Source organism: Neomonachus schauinslandi, chromosome 14 (genome assembly GCF_002201575.2).
Source record: "Neomonachus schauinslandi chromosome 14, ASM220157v2, whole genome shotgun sequence".
Classification (NCBI taxonomy): domain Eukaryota; kingdom Metazoa; phylum Chordata; class Mammalia; order Carnivora; family Phocidae; genus Neomonachus; species Neomonachus schauinslandi.
The window spans coordinates 66,604,631-66,630,699 of record NC_058416.1 but is presented as its reverse complement, the minus strand read 5'-3'; the positions used below and the strand labels follow the sequence as shown (position 1 = coordinate 66,630,699).

Below are 26,069 nucleotides of genomic sequence, written 5' to 3'. Positions count from 1 at the left end.
ACACACACACACACACACACACACACACACACACACACACACACACAGTCACGCACTCACACACACACACTCTCAATTATATGACCCCACCCCCACCCTCCCAGCCCAGGTCTCTCCTCTCTCTGGTCTGAGTAACTGTCCTGACATCCTGACTTGGTAAAGACATCTCTCTCTATTTATTTGTTTGTTTGTTTGAGGGAGCGAGCAAGCGAGAGAGCATGTGAGCACGCAAGCAGGGGAAGGGGCAGACGGAGAGAGCATCCAAGCAGACTCCCGCTGAGCGCGGAGGCCCAACTCAGGGCTCCATCCCACCACCCATGAGATCAGGACCTGAGCCAAAACCAAGAGTCGGGCGTTTAACCAACTGCCCCACCCAGGCACCTCAAGGCATCTCTCTCCTGCCTGTCCTCCTCTGGTGCCCCCCACCTCAGGTGTAGCACCCCCACCCCCTGGGGCTCAGGCCAGCCCCCTGGAGTCTTCCCTCCTCCTTACCCAGACCTGATCCCTCCAACCTCACCAGCTTCCTGACCAGCCCCTCTGCCTCCACCAGAGGCCCTCTGTCCTGGTCCACACAGCACCACGGGGGATCCTCAAGTCCAAATCAGATCCCGTGCTCCCCTGCGCAACACCCTACCACAGCCCAAGTGCCCTCAGCCCTGCGGTGCCCCTTCACCCAGCGTAGCCACACTCCCCAGCCTTGTCCGTTTGCCTCTTGGCCTTCCTCCTGGAATGTCCCATGCACTTCTTTTCTGTCAGAACCCAAGTCTTGAGATGATGAGGGCTGGGCTGTGGGCAGCGCCTCCCCGGACCCAGAGAACAGCCGTGAGTGGCTTGGGAGCTGGGGCCTAGCCTCCACACTGGCCCATGCTGGTGGGGTGGGTCATGGCACAGGTAATAGCCACAGCAGCCCCCTGGGAACTGAGCGATGGCCTCCCCGGAAGCTGCCCCCGCCCCATTCTGGGACCTGAGGAGCTCAGAGCCACTCCCTGACTTTCTTGGCCCATGTAAGGCAACTGTAATGCCTTCCCCACTGTTTTCACAGGAACTGAAGTCAGCCAGGCAGGATTTTTAGGGACAAATTCCACCCTCCACAAACACACATAAGTGTAGGACATGTAACTTGGGCAGGGCTGTCCCCACCCTTGGTTTCCAGGACAGTTCATGGCTCAGACCAGCCAGTGAAGACCCTATACCCCTTGGCCACTCTGATCGGATCAGGCAGGGTCCTAGGGCTGTGGCAGGACTTTCTGGGAACAAGGGGCTGGGAACAGGCACAAAGCTGACCCCAGCTGAGGCCCACGGTCCTTCCCAGGGAGAGGCTCTGGAAGCCACCGGCTCTAGAAGGAACACAGCTGGCTGAGACTCTTCCCCAGTGGAGAGGGAGGCCCAGGGCCGGGCAGCCCCCAGGAGCCAGGCTGTCCAGAGCCAGCCATCCTGGAGCCCAGGCAGAAGGGAGTGAAGCCAGGCAGGCCCAGCCAGGCTGTAGATGGGAGGCTGGGCTCAGACCCGGCATGCCCAGAGCTGTCAGGGAGCCCTGAGTCCAATGGCTGGGACCTGTAACCCGACCCTGCACAGAGAACCCCAGCTGGCTCCACCATATTGGACAGGGGTCCCAGCCATGCGGTAAAGGGGAGGAGTGAGAGAAGGATGACAGGGAGAGAGTAACCTGGAAGCAAGATGGGGAGACAGAGAGAGGGAGGCGGGCAGCGAGGAACACTTCCGTTTGTTCATTTACTCATCCATTCACTCATCCAACAGAGAGTGCGACTCAGAGGCAGACAAAAAAGCAGTGGAGGGAGAAGGGACAAGGATAGGGGACCAGAGAGGAGTCTTATGTTTCCCAGCTCTCCAAGCAGGACCTGTGATGTAACCCTGGTGGGGTTCCCCGGAGGGATTGACAGCTTGCACCAGGACCTTCGGGCTGGGGCTAGGGGCCCCTAGGAAAGCCCCGGTTCACTCCTGCCAAGCCACCTGCCCTGGCCACCCTTCTCAGCACAACACAGCCAAGACCCACAGCCTTAGGGATCATGGACAGGCCAGTGCTGAGGCTTTGATTCTGGGGACACCAGCACAGGAGGCAAGGACAGCCAGGCCATTGACCCCACCTGAGACCCAAGGCAGCCACAGGACCTGAGGGAAGCCAGGGAGGGATCCCACCACCCCTTTCCAGGGGCAGGCAAAAGGTGGGGGGAGGGTGGTTCTCCATCTATCAGACAGATGGCACCCCTGGCACCCCCCACCAGGCAGGGTCAGTGGAGGGAGCCTGCCCTACTGAGCCCAGGCCTGCACCAGTAGCTCCTTCAGCACCATAAGTTCCGCCAGCATCCCTTGGGGACTGGAGGTCAAAGCCCTGCCTTCAGGAACTGGTCTGTCCATGTTGCTGCCCAGCTTCTTCCTGGGTACCTGCATACAGGTGAGCAGAACCAGCATCTGCCAGGTGGGAGGAGGGTGGGCTCAGTCTGCAGCCCCCACTCTCCAGCACCTTGGCCCTGCCCACACCTGTCATACTCCCTTATCACCCATCCTGCTGGGGTCCACGTAGGCGTGCGCGAGGCACCTTGGGCACCCTCATCATGTCCGCTCGGGCACTCATTCATGCGGTCATGGGCCTACAGGCAGGATGGCCCCAGTGGGCCACCATCTGGTATTTACAGGCAGTGTGGGGCAGTGACCTTGAGGACCCTGGTACCTAGCCATTCCCACCTCCCTCAGAAACCTGCAGGCCTCTGGCAGAAGAAGTCTCTGCCACTGATAGAGTCCCCTTCATGCTGTCCTCCACCCAGCTCTCCCCACCCCACTCCACGGTCCAGCAGTCAGGCCATGCCCCTGGCCGGTCACATACCTGAGCAACAATAGTTCCTAGTAACTAACGGCCTGCCCTCAGCATGGCTCGAGAGCCCGTGCTCCTCTTGCCATGAAGACCTTGGCCTGTCAGCATGCCCTTCGCTATGTCCAGCTGCTGGAGAGTACCAAACACGCTCAACCTTCCTGCTTCCAGCATTAGCTCAGGCCCTTCCCTCTGCCAAGACCAGTTCAGGATTCAGGGTCACTTCCAGGAGTCTCTTCTGTCTCTCATCCTGGCAGGCGACCTGAGGATCCTGCTGCCCCCTCCTTCGATGGTGCCCAGCGTGGCTAGTTCAGTGGTGGCCACCCTCCAGGACATAGCTGTCACCTACACTGAACTCAGAGGGACTGTTTACTGTTCGTTTACTTCTTATATTTTATTGCAGTATCTTTGGAAAGTAAAACCATCCGATTGTGAACAAAAAAAGTAGCTGGTGTGGATCTAGAAAGCACAGGCTGCCTCCACCCCCAACCCTCCGGGGGAAGATGGAAAAGGCCCAGGAAACAAGCAAGTATGAGGAATCTCTGGAAGGGAGGTCACCGGAACAGGATCTAAGAGGGAAGACAACCACCAGGGACCTCCAGGGCAGGACAGATGTGATATGGGAGATGCTCAGGGCTTAAGCTGGGAATGACACAAGGATGGGTAGAGCAGGGGCGCGAAGGCCCAGGGAAAGATGGGCTCAGAGTCCAAGGTTAAGGACCCCATTTATTGGTTGGCAGTGACATCTACTGTCACATCCAAGAACTGCAGCCACATAAGCCACATGGCCTCCTGCGGAGTGTCCTGAGAGACTGGGGACCTTGGCCCTCTCCCAGGAAAACAAATTACTCAATAAAAAACAAATGTTAGCAAATGGAACTTTGAGAAACTTGAAAGTGCTGTGTGCTTTGACCTGTGCTGTTTCTATTACATAAGTTCAATTTCCTAAGTTTTGTGTTCAGGCACTTGGTTGGTGATGAGAAGCCCTTGATTATAAAACAGGGTGTAGGGCCTCCTGGGTGGCTCAGTGGGTTAAGTGTCTGCCTTTGGCTCAGGTCATGGTCTAAGGGTCCTGGGATCGGAGCTCTACGTGGGGCTCCCTGCTCAGTGGGGAGCCTGCTTCTCCCTCTCCCTCTGCCTGCTTCTCCCCCTGCTTGTGCTTGTGCTTGACTCTCTCTCTCTCTCTCTGTGTCAAATAAATAAATAAAATCTTTAAAAAAAAAAAACAAAAAACAGGGTGTAGGCTTTGTGATGATTAAAGACGCTATGTTCTTTCCTCCCTAGACCTCACGTTCTTTCCTCCCTAGAGCCCACTAGGATGCTAGTGAAACCGGTCACCAAATAGTTAACAGGGCAGGTAGTGCAGCTCAACTCTCTCCCCCAAATCTGCTTATTCTCTGTCACCTTGTTTCTGTAAGATAATATTCATGCTTGACACATGATAACCAGAATTTAATTTAGTTGTTTTGCAGGAGCTCAAGGTTTCATAAAGAAGCCAGCAGAACCCAGGACCACTGACTTCCTCTTTGAGCACAACAAAATGAAATCGACCCTCCCATACTCAGCAACTCCCTGGGACTGATCTTGAGTCGCATGACTCTTCTCCCCTCTACCCAGATCCTCTTTCGCTGGCCTTTATTTTATTTTTTTTTAGATTTTATTTATTTATTTATGAGAGGGAGAGAGAGAGCGTGCACACAAGCAGGGGATGCTGCAGGCAGAGGGAGAAGCAGACTCCCCACTGAGCAAGGAGTCCGATGGGGGATTCAATCCCAGGACCCTGGGATCATGACCTGAGCTGAAGGCAGATGCTTAACTGACTGAGCCACGCAGGAGGCCCTTGCTGGCCTTTAAAAATCCCTGACTCTACCCCTTCAGGTAGGTGGGGATGTGTGCGTGTGTTTTGTTTTATTTTATTTTATTTTATTTTATTTCATTTTATCTTATTTTAGATTTATTTATTTATTTGAGAGAGAGCACATGCACGAGGTGGGAGAAGGGCAGAGGAAGAGAATCTCAAGCAGACTCCCTGCTGAGCATAGAGCCAGACTAGGGGCTCAGATCTCACCACCCTGAGAGCACCAGCTGAGCCGAAATCAAGAGTTGGATGCTTAACCAACTGAGCCACCCAGGCGCCCCTATTTTAGTTTTTTAAAATCTCCTTCAGATAGATTATTTTTTTATTTTAATTCCAGTGTAGTTAACATATAGTATTATATTAGTCTCAGGTGTACAATATAGTGATTCAACAATTCTATCCTTTACTCGTGCTCATCATGGTAAGTGTACTCTTCATCCCCAACACCTATTTCACCCATCCCCCTACCCACCTCCCCTCTGGTGACCACCAGTTTGTTCTCTAGAGTTAACAGTTTAGGTTTTTTTTTTCTTTGTTCATTTGTTTTGTTTCTTAAATTCCATATATGAGTGAAATCATATGGTATTTGTCTTTCTCTGACTGACTTATTTCACTTAGCATAATACTCTATAGCTCCATCCATGTCATTGCAAATGGCAATATTTCATTCTTTTTATGGCTGAATAATATTCCATTATGCATATACATATATATATATATACATATATATATGTATACTTTATCCATTCATCTATTGATGGACGCTTCGGCTGCTTCCATAATTTGGTTGTTGTAAATAATGCTGCAATAAACATAGGGTTGCATATATGGTTTTTTTTGTGTTTTTTTTAAGATTTTATTTATTAATTTGACAGAGAGAGAGAACACAAGTAGGCAGAGTGGCAGGCAGAGAAAGAAGGAGAAGCAGGCTCCCTGCCGAGCAGGGAGCCCGATGCAGGGCTCGATCCCAGGACCCTGGGATCATGACCTGAGCTGAAGTCAGACGCTTAACTGACTGAGCCACCCAGGCACCCCAAGGTTGCATATATGTTTTTGAATTAATGTTTTCATATTCTTTGGGGAAATACCCAGTAATGGAATTACTTGACCATATGCTTCCATTTTTTACATTCTGAGGAGCCTCCACACTGTTTTACAGAGTGGCTGCTCAAGTTTGCATCCCCACCAACAGTGCACACGGATTCCTTTTTCTCCACATCCTTGCCAACACTAGGGAAGGTTTGAGGCTTGCCCCCTGTATCTTTGTGTGGCAGCCTTCACACTCAGTGTCTCAGTGATGGGCTCTGCTGTGCGTTGGACACATGAACTTGGGTTCGGTCCCACTAGCATGAAATAGAAGGGTGTACAAGCAGGAAGAAAAGAAAGATGAGGAGATGAGGAGATCTAAGGCGGGGCTGTGGGAAGGAGCCCCAGTCTCCAGGCCCACAGGGCAGATGTGGGGCTACAAAAGAGGAGTGCGAATGGTTGGGGTGGCAGGACTTTGGCCTGGCATGGCCCCCAGAACTCACATCTCGGGGAAGCCAGCGACAGCTGGGTGAGGCCAGGGCACTTTGCTGCTGTACCAGTATAAGCCTCAATTAGAGCGGAGGGTTCAAAGATGCTTATCCATCCAGATCCCAAATGCCATCCTTAGGTATGACGGCCCTTCACAAATGACATGAAAAGGTCACAGGAGAAGAAATGCAAAAGGCTCCTAACACTTGAAAAGTACCCAGTTTTATTCTAAAAATGTAAATCCCCAGGGAAACTAGCATAAGAATCCGCTCTGTCCCCATCAGCCTGCCACGGTCAAGCTTCTCAGCACAGAGCACGTGTGTGCATGTCATGTTATGCGTCCTTCCCCCCACACCCTTATGTCGAGGTTCTAACCCTCCCCCCCCCCACCGCCGTGGGCCCTAATCCGATCTGACTGGCGTCCTTAGAAGAGAGATTAGGACCCACGAGAGACACAGAGGTGTCTCACGTGTGCGGGGGAAAAGACCACGTGAGGACACAGGGAGAAGGTGGCCGTCTGCAAGCCCAGGAGAGAGGCCTCAGGAGAAACCAACCTTGCCAACACCTCGATCTTGGACTTCCAGACTCCAGAACTGTGAGAAAATGAGTTTGTTGTTTAAGCTCCCCACTACCCCACCCCCGTCTGTGGTATTTCGGTATGGCGCCCCAAGCACACTAACAAAAGCAATCCACAAGTGTTAAGGACAATCTCCACAGACAGCAATGTGGTGATATCTAGCGAAAAAGGGCACGTGATCACAGAATCAGACCTTTAAATGCAGAGGACAAACTGATGGGTGCCAGAGGGAAAGGGGGTGGGGGATGGGCAAAATGGGCGAAGGGGAGTGGGAGGTACAGGCTTCCAGTTTCGGAATGAAAAAGTCACGGGGATGAAAAGCACAGCATAGGGAATACAGTCCATGATACCGTAATGGAGGTACAGGCTTCCCGTTTCGGAAAGAAAAAGTCACGGGGACGAAAAGCACGGCATAGGGAATACAGTCCATGATACCGTAATGGCATTGGGTGATGACAGATGGTGGCTACATTTGTGAACACAGCATGATGTATAGAGTTGTCGAATCACTACACTGTATGCCTGAGACTGGTATAACATTGTGTGTCTGCTAAAAAAACAGAACAAAACAAAAAAACCCACCAATTGTAATAAATAAATTTTGGGGGGCGCCTTGTTCCCACAGCTGGGGATTCACCAGGAGGGCAGCTGGAGGCTGACTCTGTCACTGCCTGGAAGGACACTCCAGAATGAAGATGCAGGAACCTGACACATCAAAACTGAAACCCTGCAACGAGCCCAAGATTAGGAGGCAGTTCCAGGGAATACAGAAGAAACGTCAAACCATCAGCCAAAGCTAGTCCACCTCTCGGACTTGAAGACAGAAGCCTCCCACCTAGCCCAGGGCTTTGCTTCAAGCCCCCCTCCGTCATTGTCAGGGACGTCATCACAGTCAGTTGGCGGGGCGGGGGGGGCTACACCTGGGGTTGAGCCTTTTGCTTCCTACCCAGGATTCCAGATGTCAGTAGAGTCTTGAACCAACGTCTTCTCTCCCGTGTGGTTGAACTGCCCCACTCGGACACAGCTCGTTTTTGTTAGGTAGCCTGGGACAGGTGCACAGCTGACATTTTTTACCTTCCCACAAGAGTGCTATTTTGGTTAGGCATAAAATCTCCTGTGGGGAAACCCATTGTCCTCAGTGTTGTTTTTCTATTCTAGCCCTCCTGTTCAAATAGATGGAGACATTTTGATTCCCAGGCAGAAATGGCTACAAGGAGGCAACTGGGTACTGGTTTCTCCAATTTAGATCATGCCATACACCGCGGGGTATTAGAGACAGGGTTAAGCCTTGCCCTAAAAAACATTGAATACCATGAACTGAGTAGGAGGCTGGAGGAGGTCAAAGGTTCCTGACGCTGTCAACATCCCCACACCGAGAAGTCTTTGCTCAGGTGTCAGGAATTCTCCTATAAGTGCAGTTGAACTCGATTTGCAATTTTCCAACACTCCTAGGACCCATGTTTTCATTCACCCTGAGATGGGAGTACCCTCCAACCAGTGCTCCTTCTCCAAGGTCTGATCTCAGCCCCATGGGACTCTCCTTGGGGTTTTGGAGGCAGCAGCACCCTCCTCAGAAGTCTGACTTCCACAGGGCGTCTCCTCCAGCACCTACATTTTGAGAATTCCAGTTTCCTCCCTTGGTCCACCCCCACCGCCCCAGCCCTAGGGTGAATGGCTGTCTCTGTGATAATCTGGGTTTTCTCTGCCTATGGAGTTCTATAATGCCCAGTGACCAATTCTTAATGTTTTGATGATGATGATGATGGTGATGGAGGCTCCCATCCAGCATGGAGCCCAATGCGGGGTTTGAACTCATGACCCCTGAGATCGAGGCCTGAGCCGAGATGAAGAGTGGGACGCTAAACCAACTGAGCCACCCAGGCGCCCCACCATTTCTTTATATTAAATTCTCTCCGTTAAAGTAACTGGTGTGGGTGCCTGGGTGGCTCAGTTGGTTGGGCGACTGCCTTCGGCTCAGGTCATGATCCTGGAGTCCCGGGATCGAGTCCCGCATTGGGCTCCCTGCTCGGCAGGGAGTCTGCTTCTCCCTCTGACCCTCCTCCCTCTCATGCTCTCTGTCTCTCATTCTCTCTCTCTCTCAAATAAATAAATAAAATCTTAAAAAAATAATTGCATTAAAGTAACTGGTGTGGGCTCTGTCACACAGATAAATCCAGCTGATAGACATGGTGGCTTGTGCAACAACCCTATAACCCCACTGTTTGCTCTTACGCTGAAACCGCACCGGAAGACAGGAGTGCTTGTTAAGTCTTGTATGTTTCCCAGACTTCAAAAACCACTACCACAGCCCTTCAAACATCATCCATATCCTTTAGTAGTTTGCCATTCTAATGGATTTCTTAACATTTTGTTGCCCCGGTAACAATGTTATATATTGACTTGTTATCTGTGAGGTTGCTTTGATGAACTATGGTGAGGGTTACTGGGACATACTTTTATTACATACATATAATATGACAGTGTAATAAAACCAATCATTCTTGGTTTCTTATTCAAGTGTCTGAGTCTTCATATTTTTTTAGGATTTTATTTATTTATTCAGAGAGAGAGAGAGTGCAAGTGTGGGGAGGAACAGAGGGAGAGGGACAAGCAGACACCATGGTGAGTGTGAGTTGGACACAGGACTCCATCTCAGACCCTGAAATCATGATCTGGGCCGAAATCAAGAGTCGGATGCTTCAGGGCGCCTGGGTGACTCAATCGTTGAGCGTCTGCCTTCGGCTCGGGTCATGATCCCAGGGTCCTGGGATTGAGTCCTGCATCAGGCTCCCTGCTAGGCAGGAAGCCTGCTTCTCCCTCTCCCACTCCCCTGCTTGTATTCCTGCTCTCGCTGTGTCTCTCTCTGTCAAATAAATAAATAAAATCTTTAAAAAAAAAAAAGTCGGATGCTTAACCGACTGAGCCACCCAGGCACCGCAAGTCTTCTTTATATTTAAAAGACCAATGACATTTGCTGATTTGAAGTTGATTTGTTTTTCTTCATGCTATTGAATTTGCAGATCTCTTTATATATGGTGGATTTTAGTCTTCTATTGATTAGATCTGCTCCACCTGAGAAGCAGCACTGCCAAGAACATCAGATGTCCTACCTGGGCAGAGCTCCTCCAGGAGTCAGAAACAAGAGACTGAGGCAAGATAGAAAGGATGAAAAAGGACAAGTAAGAAATGAAGAATGGATCTTTATTGCTAATCTCCTGGCCTCCAACCATCAGCCCCCCTTCCAGACTCCTCAGGGGATCCTGAAAATACGAAGCAGCATATACGGATGGACTTTTGGGGGCGGCTTCAGGACTTGTTTGTTGACCGCCTGCTCCAGGGTGTTTAGGATGGGACCATGGGCCTCCTGGAACAGATCAGAACCCAGGAAAGCCTCCACTCGCTCACGCCATGCTGCCAGTCTCGGCCGTCCCTCAAACAGGTCATAGCCAACAGCCACAGGCTGCAGGGACAAGGATGGGAAAGTTACAGTGATACTGAGGCCCCAGGACCAGAACCACTGGCACAGATGTCAGGTCCCCTCCCTAACCCCCATGTGAGGCCCAGGGACGGGTGGCCAGCCTCAGGGCCCGAGAGCACCAGCATGAAACACCACACCCCGGAGGGAAGCAGAAGTTCAGGGCGAGAGCACCAGTTCGGACAGAAACTTGCTCCGTGATTCTGGGCAAATTCCTAGCTGTCTCTAGGCGTGCCTCAGTGTTTCCGTCTAGTGATGGTGGCGACGGGAAGGATGCCGCCCACAGATGCTGCTCCACCCGCCAAGCTCACACCTGCGTCAGCTCCCCCAGCGCCATGAGGTCGGCCAGCGACACCTGCTGGCCTGTGAGGAAGGCCCGGTCCCCCAGGAACTTGTCCTCCAGCTGCTGCAGCACCCGGTCCACGGCGGTCCTGCTCCGCTCCACCTTCTCCTCAGGCACGTGGACCCCGATGAGTGGTGCTATCACCTGACGGGCAGAGGGTGGGCTCAGGCTGTGGTCCCTGCCTCCTCCCAGGTCCCTGCCAGTCAACAACCCACAGATGGCTCTCCTCACCTGGGTCCACAAGGGCACGCCAGAGGTGCCACGGATGCAGTCAGCATGCCAGCCCAGGTACTCGTGGACACGAGCTCAGGCCCGAAGGTCAGATGGGTACCAGTGGTCTGCCGTCTGGTACTCAGAGCTCAGGTAAATCAGGATGGCGGAGCTAGAGATAAGGGCAGGAGCCGTGGCTGTGAGGATCCTGGCTCATGGCCTTTTCCCTCAGCGGCTCCCATCCCTCAGTGGGGCTCTGGGGCTTCTCTGTACTTGGTGGCCTCCCCTCCGCAGCTCCCCTGGGCACTGCCTCCTCTCTCTTCCCTGATGGTACCCTCCTGAGTCTCCTTCCTTTGCTGTCTCAAGCATGGGCGCTTGGCCAGACCGTCCGCTTTGCCCTTTAAGAGGCTCATCTCTGTGGTACCACAGCAGCGCCCTGTGAGGTAGAGATTTGTTATCCCATTTGCATGTGAGGAAGCTAAGGTTCAGAATAATTAAGTGACTTGTCCGAGGCCACACAGCTCAGAAAAGGCTCTCTGGGCCTCTGGATTCTTGCACCAAGTCCCCTGCATGTCCAAGTGTATGGGTTGGGGACCAGGAGGGGAAGCATGTCCTCAGATCTGTCGTGGGTCCCCTCTGACGGGTCCCCCAGCCATCACGCCTGTAGCTGCCTGACCTTTTGTCCTCTACCTGCCTGGTGGCTGGCCCTCACCATGAGTTGTCCCCTCAGGCCCTGGCCGACTCTGGAGAGTGGCCTGAGGAGTCAGGAGAGGCCCTTTCAGCTTCCATGTGTTGAACCTGCTCTCTGTCCAACTGGACAAATGCCCTCATGTCCTCTTCTAGTGCCCCTCAATCTGGGGGTGGGGAGGCCCTGGGGTCCAGAAGAGGAGGCTGAAGACAAGAGAGGTACAGAGCTATGTTGCATCAGCTTCCAGGCATCCCGGTCACCCCCAACCCCAGCTGTCAGCTCTCACCACACCCCTCCCTCTGCCCTCACCTGCCACATGGGGTCTAAGAGGACACACAGCGGGACAGCCAGAGGCCAGGTGGGCTGGGGGCTTAGGAGGACAGAGGGAAGGAGAGCACCTTTCAGTCAAGATGAAGTCCCATCCTTGAGGACGGGCACCTTCTGCAGCCTATTAATCTGGAAGAACTCCTTGCTCAGGAGCTGCCCTGTGGAGGAAGAAGTCAAAAAAGGCCTTCAGGGCAAGAACCACAGCCGCTGTGCCCTCCCTCTCCCTTCCGCAGCCAGAAGCCCAAGGCCAGGCTGGGTGAAAAGAAATAGCTGGGGTTGTGGGGAGAGTTGTGTGGGGCCACAGCCGGGCCTTGGGGCCAGGAATGGGGATGGCCTCCCTGCCCTACCACCTCCCAGGGCAGCTGAGGGGTTTTGGTGGGCACAGCCAGGTGCTCCCGATGAGTGAAAGGGAGTTTTTCGGCCAGACCGGGGTGAGCAGGGGGAAGGGAGGCAAAGAGGCGAGGCTCAGCAATTCCCACCTCTAAACTCTCACATGGTGGCCAGCTCCTCAGGGTCTTTAGGGCTTTAGGACTTCAAATACAGGCTTTCAAGGCAGGAACTGTGAAAATCCAGTTCGGTATTTACTCCCCATCCCACAGAGTAGAAGTAACATTATCCTCCTTCTCAGAGGGGAAAGCTAAGGTTCAGAGAGGGCTTGCGACCTATCCAAGGCCACACAGCAGAGGGCAATCTCTGGTGGGAGATACCAGAGGAGAACAAAGGCAAAAGAAATGTAGATAAAATTGAATTTCCTTACAACTTGCTGCCCTTTGATAGATACCTGAGACAGGAAGAGTGTGACATTCCTCAAAGAATTCACAACTGCCTTAATGTTAATGCTTTGCAACCTTAGCTCGACAACACCCAGACCTCCAGGGTCCTGTTAGTCTTCTTTAAATCCCTTTAGGGACTCCCTTTGTCTCTACTCACCCCCCAGTTCCAAAATATATGATCAGTTGCATCTTCCAACCCAGTGCAGTTCTTTCTCCCTTAGGTCCCCGTGCTTTAATAAAACACCTTTTTAATTTTTTTTAAGATTTTTTTATTTTAGGGACGCCTGGGTGGCTCAGTCGGTTAAGCGTCTGCCCTCAGCTCAGGTCATGATCCCAGGGTCCTGGGATCGAGCCCCACATCGGGCTCCCCCTGCTCAGCGGGGAGGCTGCTTCTCCCTCTGCCTGCTCTGCCTGCCGCTCTCCCTGCTTGTGCTTTCTCTCTCTGACATACAAATAAATTTTTAAAATCTTAAAAAAAAAAAGATTTATTTATTTTAGAGGGAGAGAGAGCACGCATGAGCAGCAGAGGAAGAGGGAGAGAGAATATCAGACTCCACACTGTGCTTGGATCTCATGACCTGAGCCAAAACCAAGAGCCCAACACACCAACCAACTGAACCACCCAATCACAGAGTTTCTGGATTTCAGAGGGTTCAGGTAGAGAAAAGTTAAATGCTTCAATGTATTCACAAAGGAATATTTTATCATATTTCTGTATATCATGGATATCTTAAAGTTTCCTTAATCTAGAAGAGTGAAACAGAGAACCAGCAATGTTTCAAACAAGAGTCACAAAAACTATCGTCATCTTCCTCAGTTCATTTAGTCCTGTAATTAAGTCTTGTTCAGTTTGAATGCAGCTTTTTTAGTTAGTTCTGGAAATTCTTTTTTTTTTTTTTTAAATTTTATTTATTTATTTGAGAGAGAGCATGAGAGGGAAGAGGGTCAGAGGGAGAAGCAGACTCCCTGCCGAGCAGGGAGCCTGATGTGGGACTCGATCCCGGGACTCCAGGATCATGACCCGAGCCGAAGGCAGTCGCTTAACCAACTGAGCCACCCAGGTGCCCAGTTCTGGAAATTCTTATCCATTTTGGTTTTATGATTTTAAAGATATCAAAAGCCTGTGTTTGTCAAAAGCCCTTTTAAAGATTTTATTTATTTATTTGAGAGAGACACAGAGAGAGCACACAAGTCGGGGGAGGGGCAGAGGGAGAAGCAGACTCCCCGCTGAGCAGGGAGCCTGATGCGGACTCGATCCCAGGATCCTGCTATCAAGACCTGAACCGAAGCAGACACTTAACCAACTGAACCACCCAGGCATCCCCCAGTGTACTTTTATTTATTTATTTATTTGACAGAGAGAGAGATAGCAAGAGCAGAAACACAAGCAGAGGGAGTGGGAGAGGGAGAAGCAGTCTCCCCATGTCCATGATAGCCAAACTATGAGCAGGGAGCCCCATGCAGAGCTCGATCCCAGGACCCTGGGACCACGACCTGAGCCAAAGGCAGATGCTTAACGACTGAGCCACCCAGGAGCCCCTCCCCCCACAGTGTACTTTTAAAATCCATTCATTTCAACCTTAGTCCTAACCACATATAAAATTCCTTTCCAAACATTTCCCTTCATAAACCTACAGCTTTCTTTTTCATTCAAATTTTGACCTAAGCCTTTTCTCACCAAACAACCAGTCTCATTTTAGGACAAAATTACTTTCCTTTACCGTCAACACAGTGTATTCCCATTCCTTAGCGCTTACTTGGATACCCCTCCTACTTTCCTACATACAAAGTTGCTCCTCTTATTTCCATCAGTCTTAATTACATTGAGCAGAAGAATTTTTTTACTTTTTTTTTTTATTAACCTATAATGTATTATTTGTTTCAGGGGTACAGGTCTGTGATTCATCAGTCTTACACAATTCACAGTGCTCACCATAGCACATGCCCTCCCCAGTGTCCATCACCCAGCCACCCCATCCCTCCCACCCCCCTCCACTCCAGGAACCCTCAATTTATTTTGTGAGATTAAGAGCCTCTTATGGTTTGTCTCCTCTCTGGTTTCATCTTGTTTCATTTTCCCCTCCCTTCCCCTATGACGCTGTCTTGTTTCTCACATTTCTTCAATCAGTGGGATCATATGATAATTGTGTTTCTCTGAATGACTTATTTCGCTTAGCATAATACCCTCTAGTTGCATCCACGTCTTTGCAAATGGAAAGACTTCATTTTTTGATGGCTGCGTAATATTCCATTGTATATATATACCACATCATCTTTATCCATTCATCTGTTGATGGACATCTAGGCTCTTTCCGTAGTTTGGCTATCATGGACATTGCTGCTATAAACATTGGGGTGCATGTGCCCCTTTGGATTACTACATTTGTATCTTTGGGGTAAATACCCAGTAGTGCAATTGCTGGGTCATAGGGTAGCTCTATTTTTAAATTTTTGAGGAAACTCCATACTGTTTTCCAGAGTGGCTGCCTCAGCTTGCATTCCCACCAACAGGGTAGGAGGGTTCCCCTTTCTCCACACCCTCCCCAACATCTGTTGTTTCCTGACTTATTTAATTTTAGCCATTCTGAGTGGTGTGAGGTGGTATCTCATTGAGATTTTGATTTGTATTTGTATGCCGAGTGATGTTGAGCACTTTTTCATGTGTCTGTTGGCCATTTGGATGTCTTCTGTGCAGAAATGTCTATTCATGTCTTCTGCCCATTTCTCGATTGGATTATTTGTTCTCTGGGTGTTGAGTTTGATAAGTTCTTTATAGATTTGGGGGGACACTAGCCCTTTATCTGATGTCATTTGCAAATATCTTCTCCCATTCTGTCAGTTGTCTTTTGGTTTTGTTGACTGTTTTCTTTGCTGTGCAGAAGCTTTTTATCTTGATGAAGTCCCAATAGTTCATTTTTGCCCTTGCTTCCCTTGCCTTTGGCGATGTTTCTAGGAAGAAGTTGCTGCAGTTGAGGTCGAAGAGGTTGTTGCCTGTGTTCCCCTCAAGGATTTTGATGGATTCCTATCTAACATTTAGGCCTTTCATCCATTTGGAGTCTATTTTTGTGTGTGGTGTAAGGAAATGGGCCAGTTTCATTCTTCTGCATGTGGCTGTCCAATTTTCCCAACACCATTTATTGAAGAGACTGTCTTTTTTCCATTGGACATTCTTTCCTGCTTTGTCAAAGATGAGTTGACCATAGAGTTGAGGGTCCATTTCTGGGCTCTCTATTCTGTTCCATTAATCTGTGCATCTGTTTTTGTGCCAGTACCAAACTGTCTTCTTGATGACAGCTTTGTAATAGAGCTTGAAGACCAGAATTGTGACGCCACCAGCTTTGCTTTTCTTTTTTAACTTTCCTCTGGCTATTCGGGGTCTTTTCTGGTTCCATACAAATTTTAGGATGATTTGTTCCATTTCTTTAAAAAGTGGATGGTATTTTGATAGGAATTGCATTAAATGTATAGACTGCTCTAGGTAGCATTGACATCTTCACAATATTTGTTCTTTCAATCCATGAGCATGGAACGTTTTTCCATTTCTTTGTGCCTTCCTCAATTTCTTAAAAGAGTATTCTATAGTTTTCTGAGTACAGATTCTTTGCCTCTTTGGTTAGATTTATTGTTAGTTATCTTACGGGTTTGGTGCAATTGTAAAGGGATCAACTCCTTAATTTCTCTTCTGTCTTGTTGTTGGTGTATAGAAATGCAAATGACTTCTGTGCATTGATTTTATATCTTGCCACTTTACTGAAATCCTGTATGAGTTTTAGCAGTTTTGGGGTGGAGTCCTTTGGGTTTTCCACATAAAGTATCTTATCATCTGCAAAGAGTGAGAGTTTGGCTTCTTTGCCAATTCGGATGCCTTTTCTTTCTTTTTGTTTTCTGATTGCTGTGGTTAGGACTTCTAGGACTATCTTGAATAGCAGTGGTGATAGTGGACATCCCTGCCATGTTCCTGACCTTAGGGGGAAAGCTCCCAGTTTTTCCCCATTGAGAATGATATTCGCTGTGGGTTTTTCATAGATGGTTTTTATGATATTGAGGTATGTACCCTCTATCCCTACACTCTGAAGAGTTTTAATCAAAAAAAGATGCTGTACTTTGTCAAATGCTTTTTCTGCATCTATTGAGAGGATCATATGGTTCTTGTTCTTTCTTTTATTGATGTATTGTATCACACTGATTGATTTGTGCATGTTGAACCAACCTTGCAGCCCAGGAATAAATCCCACTTGGTCGTGGTGAATAATCCTTTTAATGTACTGTTGGATCCTATTGGCTAGTATTTTGGTGAGAATTTTTGCATCCATGCTCATCAGGGATATTGGTCTGTAATTCTCCTCTTTGATGGGGTCTTTGTCTGGTTTGGGGATCAAAGTCCCCTACTATTATTGTATTATTGTTGATGTGTTTCTTTGATTTTGTTATTAATTAGCTTATGTAATTGGCAGCTCCCATGTTAGGGGCATAGATATTTAAAATTGTTAGATCTTCTTGTTGGATAGACCCTTTAAGTAGGATATAGTGTCCTTCTTCATCTCTTATTACAGTCTTTGGTTTAAAATCTAATTTGTCTGATATAAAGATTGCCACCCCAGCTTTCTTTTGATGCCCATTAGCATGGTAAATGGTTTTTCACCCCCTCACTTTAAATCTGGAGGTGTCTTTGGGTCTAAAATTTGTCTCTTGCAGAGACCATATCGATGGGTCTTTTTTTTTTAATCCAAACAGATACCCTGTGTCTTTTGATTGGGGCATTTAGCCCATTTACATTCAGGGTGACCATTGAAAGATATGAATTTAGTGCTATTGTATTGCCTGTAAGGTGACTGTTACTGTATATTGTCTGTGTTCCTTTCTGGTCTATGTTGCTTTTAGGCTCTCTCTTTGCTTAGAGGACCCCTTTCAATATTTCTTGTAGGGCTGGTTTGGTGTTCGCAAATCCTTTTAGTTTTTGTTTGTCCTGGGAGCTTTTTATCTCCCCTATTTTCAATGACAGCCTAGCTGGATATAGTATTCTTGGTTGCATATTTTTCTCGTTTAGTGCTCTGAAGATATCCTGCCAGTCCTTTCTGGCCTTCCAGGTCTCTGTGGATAGGTCTGCTGCCAATCTAATGTTTCTACCGTTGAAGGTTACAGACCTCTTGTCCCGAGCTGTTTTTAGGATTTTCTCTTTGTCTCTGAGACTTGTAAGTTTTACTATTAGATGTCAGGGTGTTGACCTATTTTTATTGATTTTGAGGGGGGGTTCTCTGTGCCTCCTGGATTTTGATGCTTGTTTCCTTCTCCAAATTAGGGAAGTTCTCTGCTATAATTGCTCCAATATACCTTCTGCCCCCTCTCTCTTTCTTCTTCTTCTGGGATCCCAATTATTCTAATACTATTTCATCTTATGGTATCACTTATCTCTTGAATCCTCTCCTCATGATCCAGTAGTTGTTTATCTCTCTTTTTCTCAGCTTCTTTATTTTCCATCATTTGGTCTTCTATATCACTAATCCTCTCTTCTGCCTCATTTATTCTAGCAGTTAGAGCCTCCATTTTTTATTGCACCTCATTAATAGCCCTTTTGACTTCGACTTGGTTAGATTTTAGTTCTTTTATTTCTCCAGAAAGGGATCCTTTAGTATATTCTATGCTTTTTCAAAGCCCAGTTAGTATCTTTATAATCGTCATTCTGAACTCTAGTTCCAACATCTTACGAATGTCCATATTGATTAGGTCCCTGGCAGTCGGTACTGCCTCTTGTTCTTTTTTTTAAGGTGAGTTTTTCTGTCTTGTCATTTTGTCCAGAGAAGAATAGGGAACAAAATGGGTAACAACAACCACAGAAAAATATACACTAAACAAATCAGAAGAGACCTGAAACCGGGGGGAGGAGGGGAGAAAGGAAAAAAAAAAGAGGGGCACCTGGGTGGCTCAGTTGTTGGGCATCTGCCTTTGGCTCAGGTCATGATCCCAGGGTCCTGGGATCGAGCCCCATCTCCTGCTCAGCCAGGAGCCCGCTTCTCCCTCTCCCACTCCCCCTGCTTGTGTTCCCTCTCTCTCTGTCTCTCTCTGTCAAATAAATAAATAAAATCTTTAAAAAGAAAAAGGAGGGCGCCTGGGTGGCTCAGTTGGTTAAGCGACTGCCTTCGGCTCAGGTCATGATCCTGGAGTCCCAAGATCGAGTCCCGCATCGGGCTTCCTGCTCGGCAGGGAGCCTGCTTCTCCCTCTGACCCTCCCCCCTCTCATGTGCTCTCTGTCTCCCTCATTCTCTCTGTCTCAAATAAATAAATAAAATCTTTAAAAAAAAATAAAAAATAAAAAATAAAAAAAAAGAAAAAGGAAAGAAGAAAAATTGAAAAAAAAATAGAAAAAGAAAAAAAATAAAGAAAATTTTAAAAATTAACTTTGAAAGACTAAAGAATCATGGGAAAAACGCCATGGATTCTATGTGCAGTATTCCCCTAGCGCTGGAGTTCTGCCGTTCTCATTGATCGGTAAACTTGGTCTTGGCTGGCTGTTCTTGCCAATCTTCTGGGGGAGGGGCCTGTTGCCGTGGTTCCCAAATGTCTTTGCCGGAGGCGGAATTGCCCCGCCCTTGCCCGGTCTGGACTAAGTAATCTGCTTAGGTTTGCTCTCGGGAGCTTTTGTTCCCTGCAAGCTTTCTGTACAGCTTGGGAGGCCGAGAGTGAAAATGGTGGCTTCCCAATCTCCGCCCCAGGAGGAGCCAAGAACTCGCGGCCCCGCTCCTCAGTGAGCCCCCAGAGAAAAGCAGTCAGTCACTCCAGTCTCCCCTGGCTCCGGCCGCACTCCGTGCTCACCCGGCCTGTGACCCTGCGTTTCTATCTCGGGCATCCGACCCTGTGTGGAATCTCCAAACCCAGCAGATCCCTGCGGTGCGCTCCCGCGCCGCTCCTGCCAGGGGAGGAAAGGGAGTCTCCCCGGATCTGCCGCTTGTTGGGTCCCTGCTGGAGGAGCAGTGGCCCGACTGTGCCCCAGATCACGGTCTATGGCAACCCCGAGTTGAGAGCCCGCGCCTCAGCTCCGTCTCTGCAGCCGGCTTCCCCGCTCCATTACCTGGGAGCTCTGCCACACTCAGGCACCCCTCATCATTTTTAAACCCTGTTTTTCGAGGGGCACCTGGGTGGCTCAGTTAAGTGTCTGCTTTCAGCTCAGGTCATGATTCCAAGGTCCTGGGTTAGAGCCCCAAGTCAGGCTCCCTGCTCAGCAGGGAGTCTGCTTCTCCCTCTGCCTCTCCCCCTGTTTGTGCTCGCTCGCTATCTCTCTGTCAAATAAATAAATAAAATCTTAAAAATAAATAAAATCAAAAACTTGTGTTTCCATACTACAATCTTTCAATAAAGCACACAGCCTGTTTACCAACAAACCCAAGTATCCTCAGCTTCTCTACAATAAGCCAAAAGCACAAACCTACATTCAGTAATCAATGCATTAGTATTTTATCTCATTTGGAAATGACTTAGATGTCCAATGAATTCAGTCCAATTTAGCATCCAAGCACAACTTTAAAGTTTCAGGTTACCAAAGACTTTGAAAGCTATCTAAACAATGACCCATGAAAACTTGGAGACGGACAAAAATCAACCATCATTTTAAGCCATCTTTTTGCTGACAAATTGCAAAAGAGATAATAGACGCTTGTTTGACCTTCAGTAACCCTTGGTAGGATAAAAGTTTTACATTTAACGCTAAGTCTAAAGAATGTGTCTATCATAATTAAATCAACAAACTTAAATTAGTGTAAATACCAAATTGTTCCACTGGCATCTACTTAGAAGTCAATCAAGTTGTTCCCCACTGTCAATCTTTACCTGGACACCAGTGGGGAAATCTGAAGTGGGTGGTGTAAGTCCAAGGGGGTGCTCCTCATTTCTTGGCAGCGAGGCTAGGAGCAGGCACCAGGCTGGTTATAGGAGCCAGTGATGCAGGCCGCACCCAAGGTGGTGCAGAAACAGGAGGGCAAGAGGATGGCAGAAGAGGTGAGGTGCGGCCAGCAAGGCTGGAGGTGGAGAAATGCCCAGAGGGCAGAGAAAGGACTCCCAGTTCTAAAGCTCATCGGCTCAGACAGAAGAGCCGATGCATGTTTTTCTCCCAGAGGGCAGAGAAAGGACTCCCAGTTCTAAAGCTCATCAGCTCAGACAGAAGAGCAGATACATGTTTTTCTTCCACCAACAAGTGAAGACTGGCAGTTCATGTTGGGCCAAAGAAGACAGGGAACTTCACTGAAACAAAAGGAGTTTCGGCAGTGGCTTGGGAATATTCCTTAAAGTCCCCGTCGGAAGTAGACTAACCAGAGACAATTCGCTCCAATCATCATAACCATTAACCTGGGAAATGAATGAGGGAGAAGCCCCACATGCAACAGGAATAACCTGGGTCTATTAGGAGGCCCAGTGAGAGAGTCAACATCCCCTTTGTCGGGATGGCCTGGGTTTCCTCCAGCAATCTGTATTTATTAAATAGAGGAGGAGGTGGCCTCTTTACACTATCATTATCCAATATATAGGGAGGCAGCTTGTTAGCCTGGTTGGCAGCCAAACACATTCTACAAGAGATCCTTAGGTCAGGGTCCTGATTTAGGGCCATGCATACCTCTGTCCATTTGCCCTGTTTCCTGCAGAAGAGATCTAACTGATAGATCTTATTGAAGTTTAATGTCTCGTTAATGGGCCATTTTTCCAGGGCACCTGGATGGCTCAGTGGGTTAAGCGTCTGCCTTTGGCTCAGGTCATGATCCCGGGTCCTGGGATGGAGCCCCGCATCGGGCTCCCTGCTCAGCAGGAAGCCTGCTTCTCCCTCTCCCTCTGCCTGCCTCTCTGCCTGCTTGTGCTCTCTGTCTCTGTCAAGTAAATAAATAAAATCTTTTTTTTAAAAAATGGGCCATTTTTCCTTGTCTCTAAGGAGTACTGAGGCCATGCAGTGTTACAGAAGATCAGTCATCTTTTTCTTAAATCGTGAGATCTGAATAGTTTCCAGGGGGTTAAAAGGCATCCCAAGGAAGAGTCCTTGGGAAATGAAGAAGATCCCATGCTCCTAAAAAAGGAGAGAAGGTCTATTACCGAGGAAACCCCCCCGACACACACAACTCCCGGGGATTATTCCATGCAGGATATGTGAGAGGTTCCTGGTGTCAAAGAGACTGGAGGCATCCCTGGACAGAAATGGCTATGACCACCACCCAGCCCTGTAGGAGGGATGCCAGCATGTCCCCTCCCATTCCCCCACCCCCGCTTCCCCATTGCATCCCAGGCAAAAACATCCACCAAAATACTGAGCCACAAAGAATCGGCCCTTTTTAACCCATGGGAAACACTAGAAAAGTTTTACAAGGGGAAATTACCTGATTTTGTAATTTAAATAGTAGGGGACATTGACAGGAAACAGTGAAGATGGAAATCAACCATGGTCTAAGCAACATTCCAACACATTCAGTCTTTACAGCAAACTTACCTAGGAAACAGTCCCCAGTTGGTTTTTTGTTTTTGTTTTTGTTTTTTTAAGATTTTATTTGAGGGGCACCTGGGTGGCTCAGTCGTTAAGCATCTGCCTTCGGCTCAGGTCATGATCCCACGGTCCTGGGATCGAGCCCCACATTGGGCTCTCTGATCGACAGGGAGTCTGCTTCTCCCTCTGCCCACTGCACTCCCTACTTGTGCTCTCTCTCTTTCTCTGTCAAATAAATAAATAAAATCTTTTTAAAAAATAAGATTTTGAGAGAGAGAGAGTGCACAAGCACAAATGGGGAGGGGGCAGAGGGAGAGGGAGAAGCAGACTCCTCACTGAGCGTGAAGCCCAACACAGGGCTTGACAGGGGGATGATAGGGGACTCATTCCGAGGACGCTGAGATCATGACCTCAGCCAAAATCAGATGCCACCTCCAGCTGGGTTTTAATTCAATCAGGTACTGGTTTCAGCTGATGCTGGGCAGAGGTTTCATGGCCGGAAGTGGCTAGACCAGAGATGTGAAGGGGATCCCCTTGGACCAATGAGGAGGAAACCTCACATGGGAGTCTTAAGACTGGCAGCCATGCTTGTGACTTAGGTGACTGTCCCATGCCCAAGACAGACGACTTTGTATGAGGACGGGAATAAAGAGAGGGCATCAGGGCGCCTGGGTGGCTCAGTTGGTTAAGCGACTGCCTTCGGCTCAGGTCATGATCCTGGAGTCCCAGGATTGAGTCCCGCATCGGGCTCCCTGCTCGGCAGGGAGCCTGCTTCTCCCTCTGACCCTCCCCCCTCTCCTGTGCTCTCTGTCTCTCTCATTCTCTCTGTCTCAAATAAATAAATAAAATCTTTAAAAAAAAAAAAGAGAGGGCATCAAGTTTCTGGGTCTTATGACTATCCCAGCCAGAATACTAACTTCCATCCAAAACGCAGGCTTTCTCTTCCCTATGGAATAGCCACGGGCTAGAGGACTGCAGCCTGAGCAATCAACATGAAAGTGTTCCAATAAGAGGTACTCCTTGAAAAGCCCCTGAAATGAACATAAAGGAAGAGAAGAGGAAGTAAGCACTCACCAAGTCTGCACAGAGGCTCAGAGTCCAGATGAGAAGACTCAGGCCCCCTGATCAGGGTTCAAAAAGATTTGATGTGGGCTGGGAGTGAATGGTCAAGAAATAATTCTTGAGATGTTTTTGGTACAAAGAGGTGTTTTTATTAAAGTGTGGGACAGGACCCGTGGGCAGAGCTCCACTGGGATTGTAAGGAGCGATTGGTTATATACTTTTGAGTTGGGAGAGCATAAAGACAAAGGAAGTTTCCAAAAGGATTTTATTTTTTTTTCTTAAGATTTTATTTATTTGACAGAGAGAGACACAGCGAGAGAGGGAACACAAGCAGTGGGAGTGGGAGAGGAAGAATCAGGCCTCCCGCGGAGCAGGGATCCCGATGTGGGGCTCGATCCCAGGACCCTGGGATCATGACCTGAGCCGAAGGCAGACGCTCTAACAACTGAGCCACCCAGGCGCCCCTCCAAAAGGATTTTCATATGTTAAAGTAGACATACAGGATTCTGAAGGTCTGGCTATTGTCGAGCTAAGATTGCTTTTTACCTCTAGTAAAGTACTTACGTTAGTGGACTCCAGAAATGGACTCTCAACTCGTTATGGTCAACTAATCTTTGACAAATTAGGAAAAAACATCCAATGGAAACAAGACACTCTCTTCAATAAATGGCGCTGGGAAAACTGGACAGCTACATACAGAAGAATGAAACTCAACCATTCTCTTACACCATACACAAAGATAAACTCAAAATGGATGGAAGCCCTCAATGTGAGACAGGAATCCATCAAAATCCTAGAGGAGAACATAGGCAGTAACCTCTGACATTGGCCACAGCAACTTCTTTCAAGATACATCTCCAAAAGCTAGTGAAACAAAAGCAAAAATGAACTTTTGGGACTTCATCAAGTTAAAAAGCTTCTGGGTGCCTGGGTGGCTCAGTTGGTTAAGCGACTGCCTTCGGCTCGGGTCATGATCCTGGAGTCCCGGGATCGAGTCCCGCATCGGGCTCCCTGCTCAGCGGGGAGTCTGCTTCTCCCTCTCCCACTCCCCGGTTGTGTTCCCTCTCTCGCTGTGTCTTTCTCTGTCAAATAAATAAATAAAATCTTAAAAAAAAAAAAAGATAAAAAGCTTCTGCACAGCAAAGCAAACAGTCAACAAAACTAAGAGACAACCCACGGGATGGGAGAAGATATTTGCAAATGACATTACATATAAAGGACTGATATCCAAGATCTATAAAGAATTTCTCAAACTCAACACCCAAAAAAACAAATAATCCAGTCAAAAAATGGGCAGAAGACATGAACAGACACTTCTCCGAAGAAGACATACAAATGGCTAACAGACACATGAAAAATGTTCAACATCACTAGCCATCACGGAAATTCAAATCAAAACCACAATGAGATACCACCTTATACCACTTAGAATGGCAAAAATTAACAAGGCAAGAAACAACAAATGTTGGAGAGGATGTGGAGAACAGGGAATCCTCTTACACTGTTGGTAGCAAAGCAAGCTGGTACAGCCACTTCGGAAAACAGGATGGAGGTTCCTAAAAAAGTTAAAAATAGAGCTACCCTATGACCCAGCAATTGTACTACTAGGTATTCACCTCAAAGATACAGAAGTAGTGAAAAGAAGGGGCACAAGCACCCCAATGTTCATAGCAGCAATGTCCACAATAGCTAAACTGTGGAAAGAGCCGAGATGCCCTTCAACAGATGAATGGATAAAGATGTAGTACATATACACAATGGATAATTCAGTCATCAGAAAGGATGAATGCCCACCACTTGCATCGACATGGATGGGACTGGAGGGTATTATACTAAGTGAAATAAGTCAAGCAGAGAAAGACAATTTTCATATGGTTTCACCTCGTATGTGGAACGTAAGGAATAGCATGGATGACCATAGGGGAAGGGAGGGAAAACTGAAGGGTGGGGAGAATCAGAGGGAGACAAACCCGTGAGAGACTCTTAACTATGGAAAAGAAACTGAGGGTTGCTGGAGGGGAGGGGGGCGGAGGTATAGGGTGATGGACATTAAGGAGGGCACCTGATGTGATAAGCACTGGGTGTTATATGCAACTGATGAATTACTGAACTCTACATCTGAAACTAATGATGTACTATATGGTGGCTAACTGAACATAATAAAAAAAAAATTTTTTTAACTCATCTGTAGGGGTGCCTGGGTAGCACAGTTGGTTGAGCACCCGACTCTTGGCTGAGGTCGTGATCTCAGGGTCATGGATGGAGCTCCGTGTGGGTTCTATGCCTGAGACTCTCTCTCCCTCTCCCTCTACCCCTCCCACCTACATACACTCTCTCTAAAATAAATGCATCTTTAAAAAGGAAAAAAAAAAAGACAGTGTGAGTTCTTGGAGGCTTGTCATACTCTGAGGGTCCCAAGCACTTGTCAATGGGCTACAAGTTGTATGGAAATTTCATCTTTATCTACATTTCCTTTGCCTTTGTTCTCCTCATCCTGCGGGCTCCCAGGGCTACGGGCAGCTGGAATTGTCTGGAAGAGAAGGAAGCTGCAGGGCCAGGAGCCTGTGGTTCCCGCGGGGATTATGGACACCTGTAGAGCTGGCCCGGACCCACCTTTTAACACCTCCGTTGTGCACAGCTTGAAGGGGATGCGGTTCTTGGCGACGATGTAGACGGCGCGGCAGGGCTGGGACAGCAGGTCCAGGTAGAGCTCCAGGCCCATGGCGGTGGCAGCGCGGACGAGACGACAGCTCTCCAGTACAGCGACCATGGCAGGATTAGGGCGCTCTGAGATATAGGGTCTCGGGCCCCGCCCCCCTGGGGCTTCCACCAGTGGGCTAGAGAGGACTGCCCAGGGAGTTGCCCCAACCAATGCCTACCCTGCCCCGCCCCCCCCCCTCCCCCCGGGTCCAGCCGGGACCCTGCCCGGGCTCTAGACTCGGTCCTTCCGGGCCGAGCCC

At 48.6% G+C, this 26,069-nt stretch overlaps 1 protein-coding gene across 1 annotated transcript; it reads right to left on the bottom strand.

Annotated features, from left to right (window-relative positions):
* Positions 1–9,957: 9,957 nt before the first annotated feature.
* On the bottom strand, positions 9,958–25,867 carry LOC110578394 (glutathione S-transferase theta-2B-like). Its single transcript, XM_021687917.1, is given in 6 exon segments — positions 9,958–10,237; positions 10,566–10,739; positions 10,827–10,977; positions 11,892–11,913; positions 11,916–11,978; positions 25,723–25,867. Coding segments are annotated over 6 exon segments (729 nt in total). The 5' UTR covers positions 25,832–25,867; the 3' UTR covers positions 9,958–10,027.
* Positions 25,868–26,069: the final 202 nt, after the last annotated feature.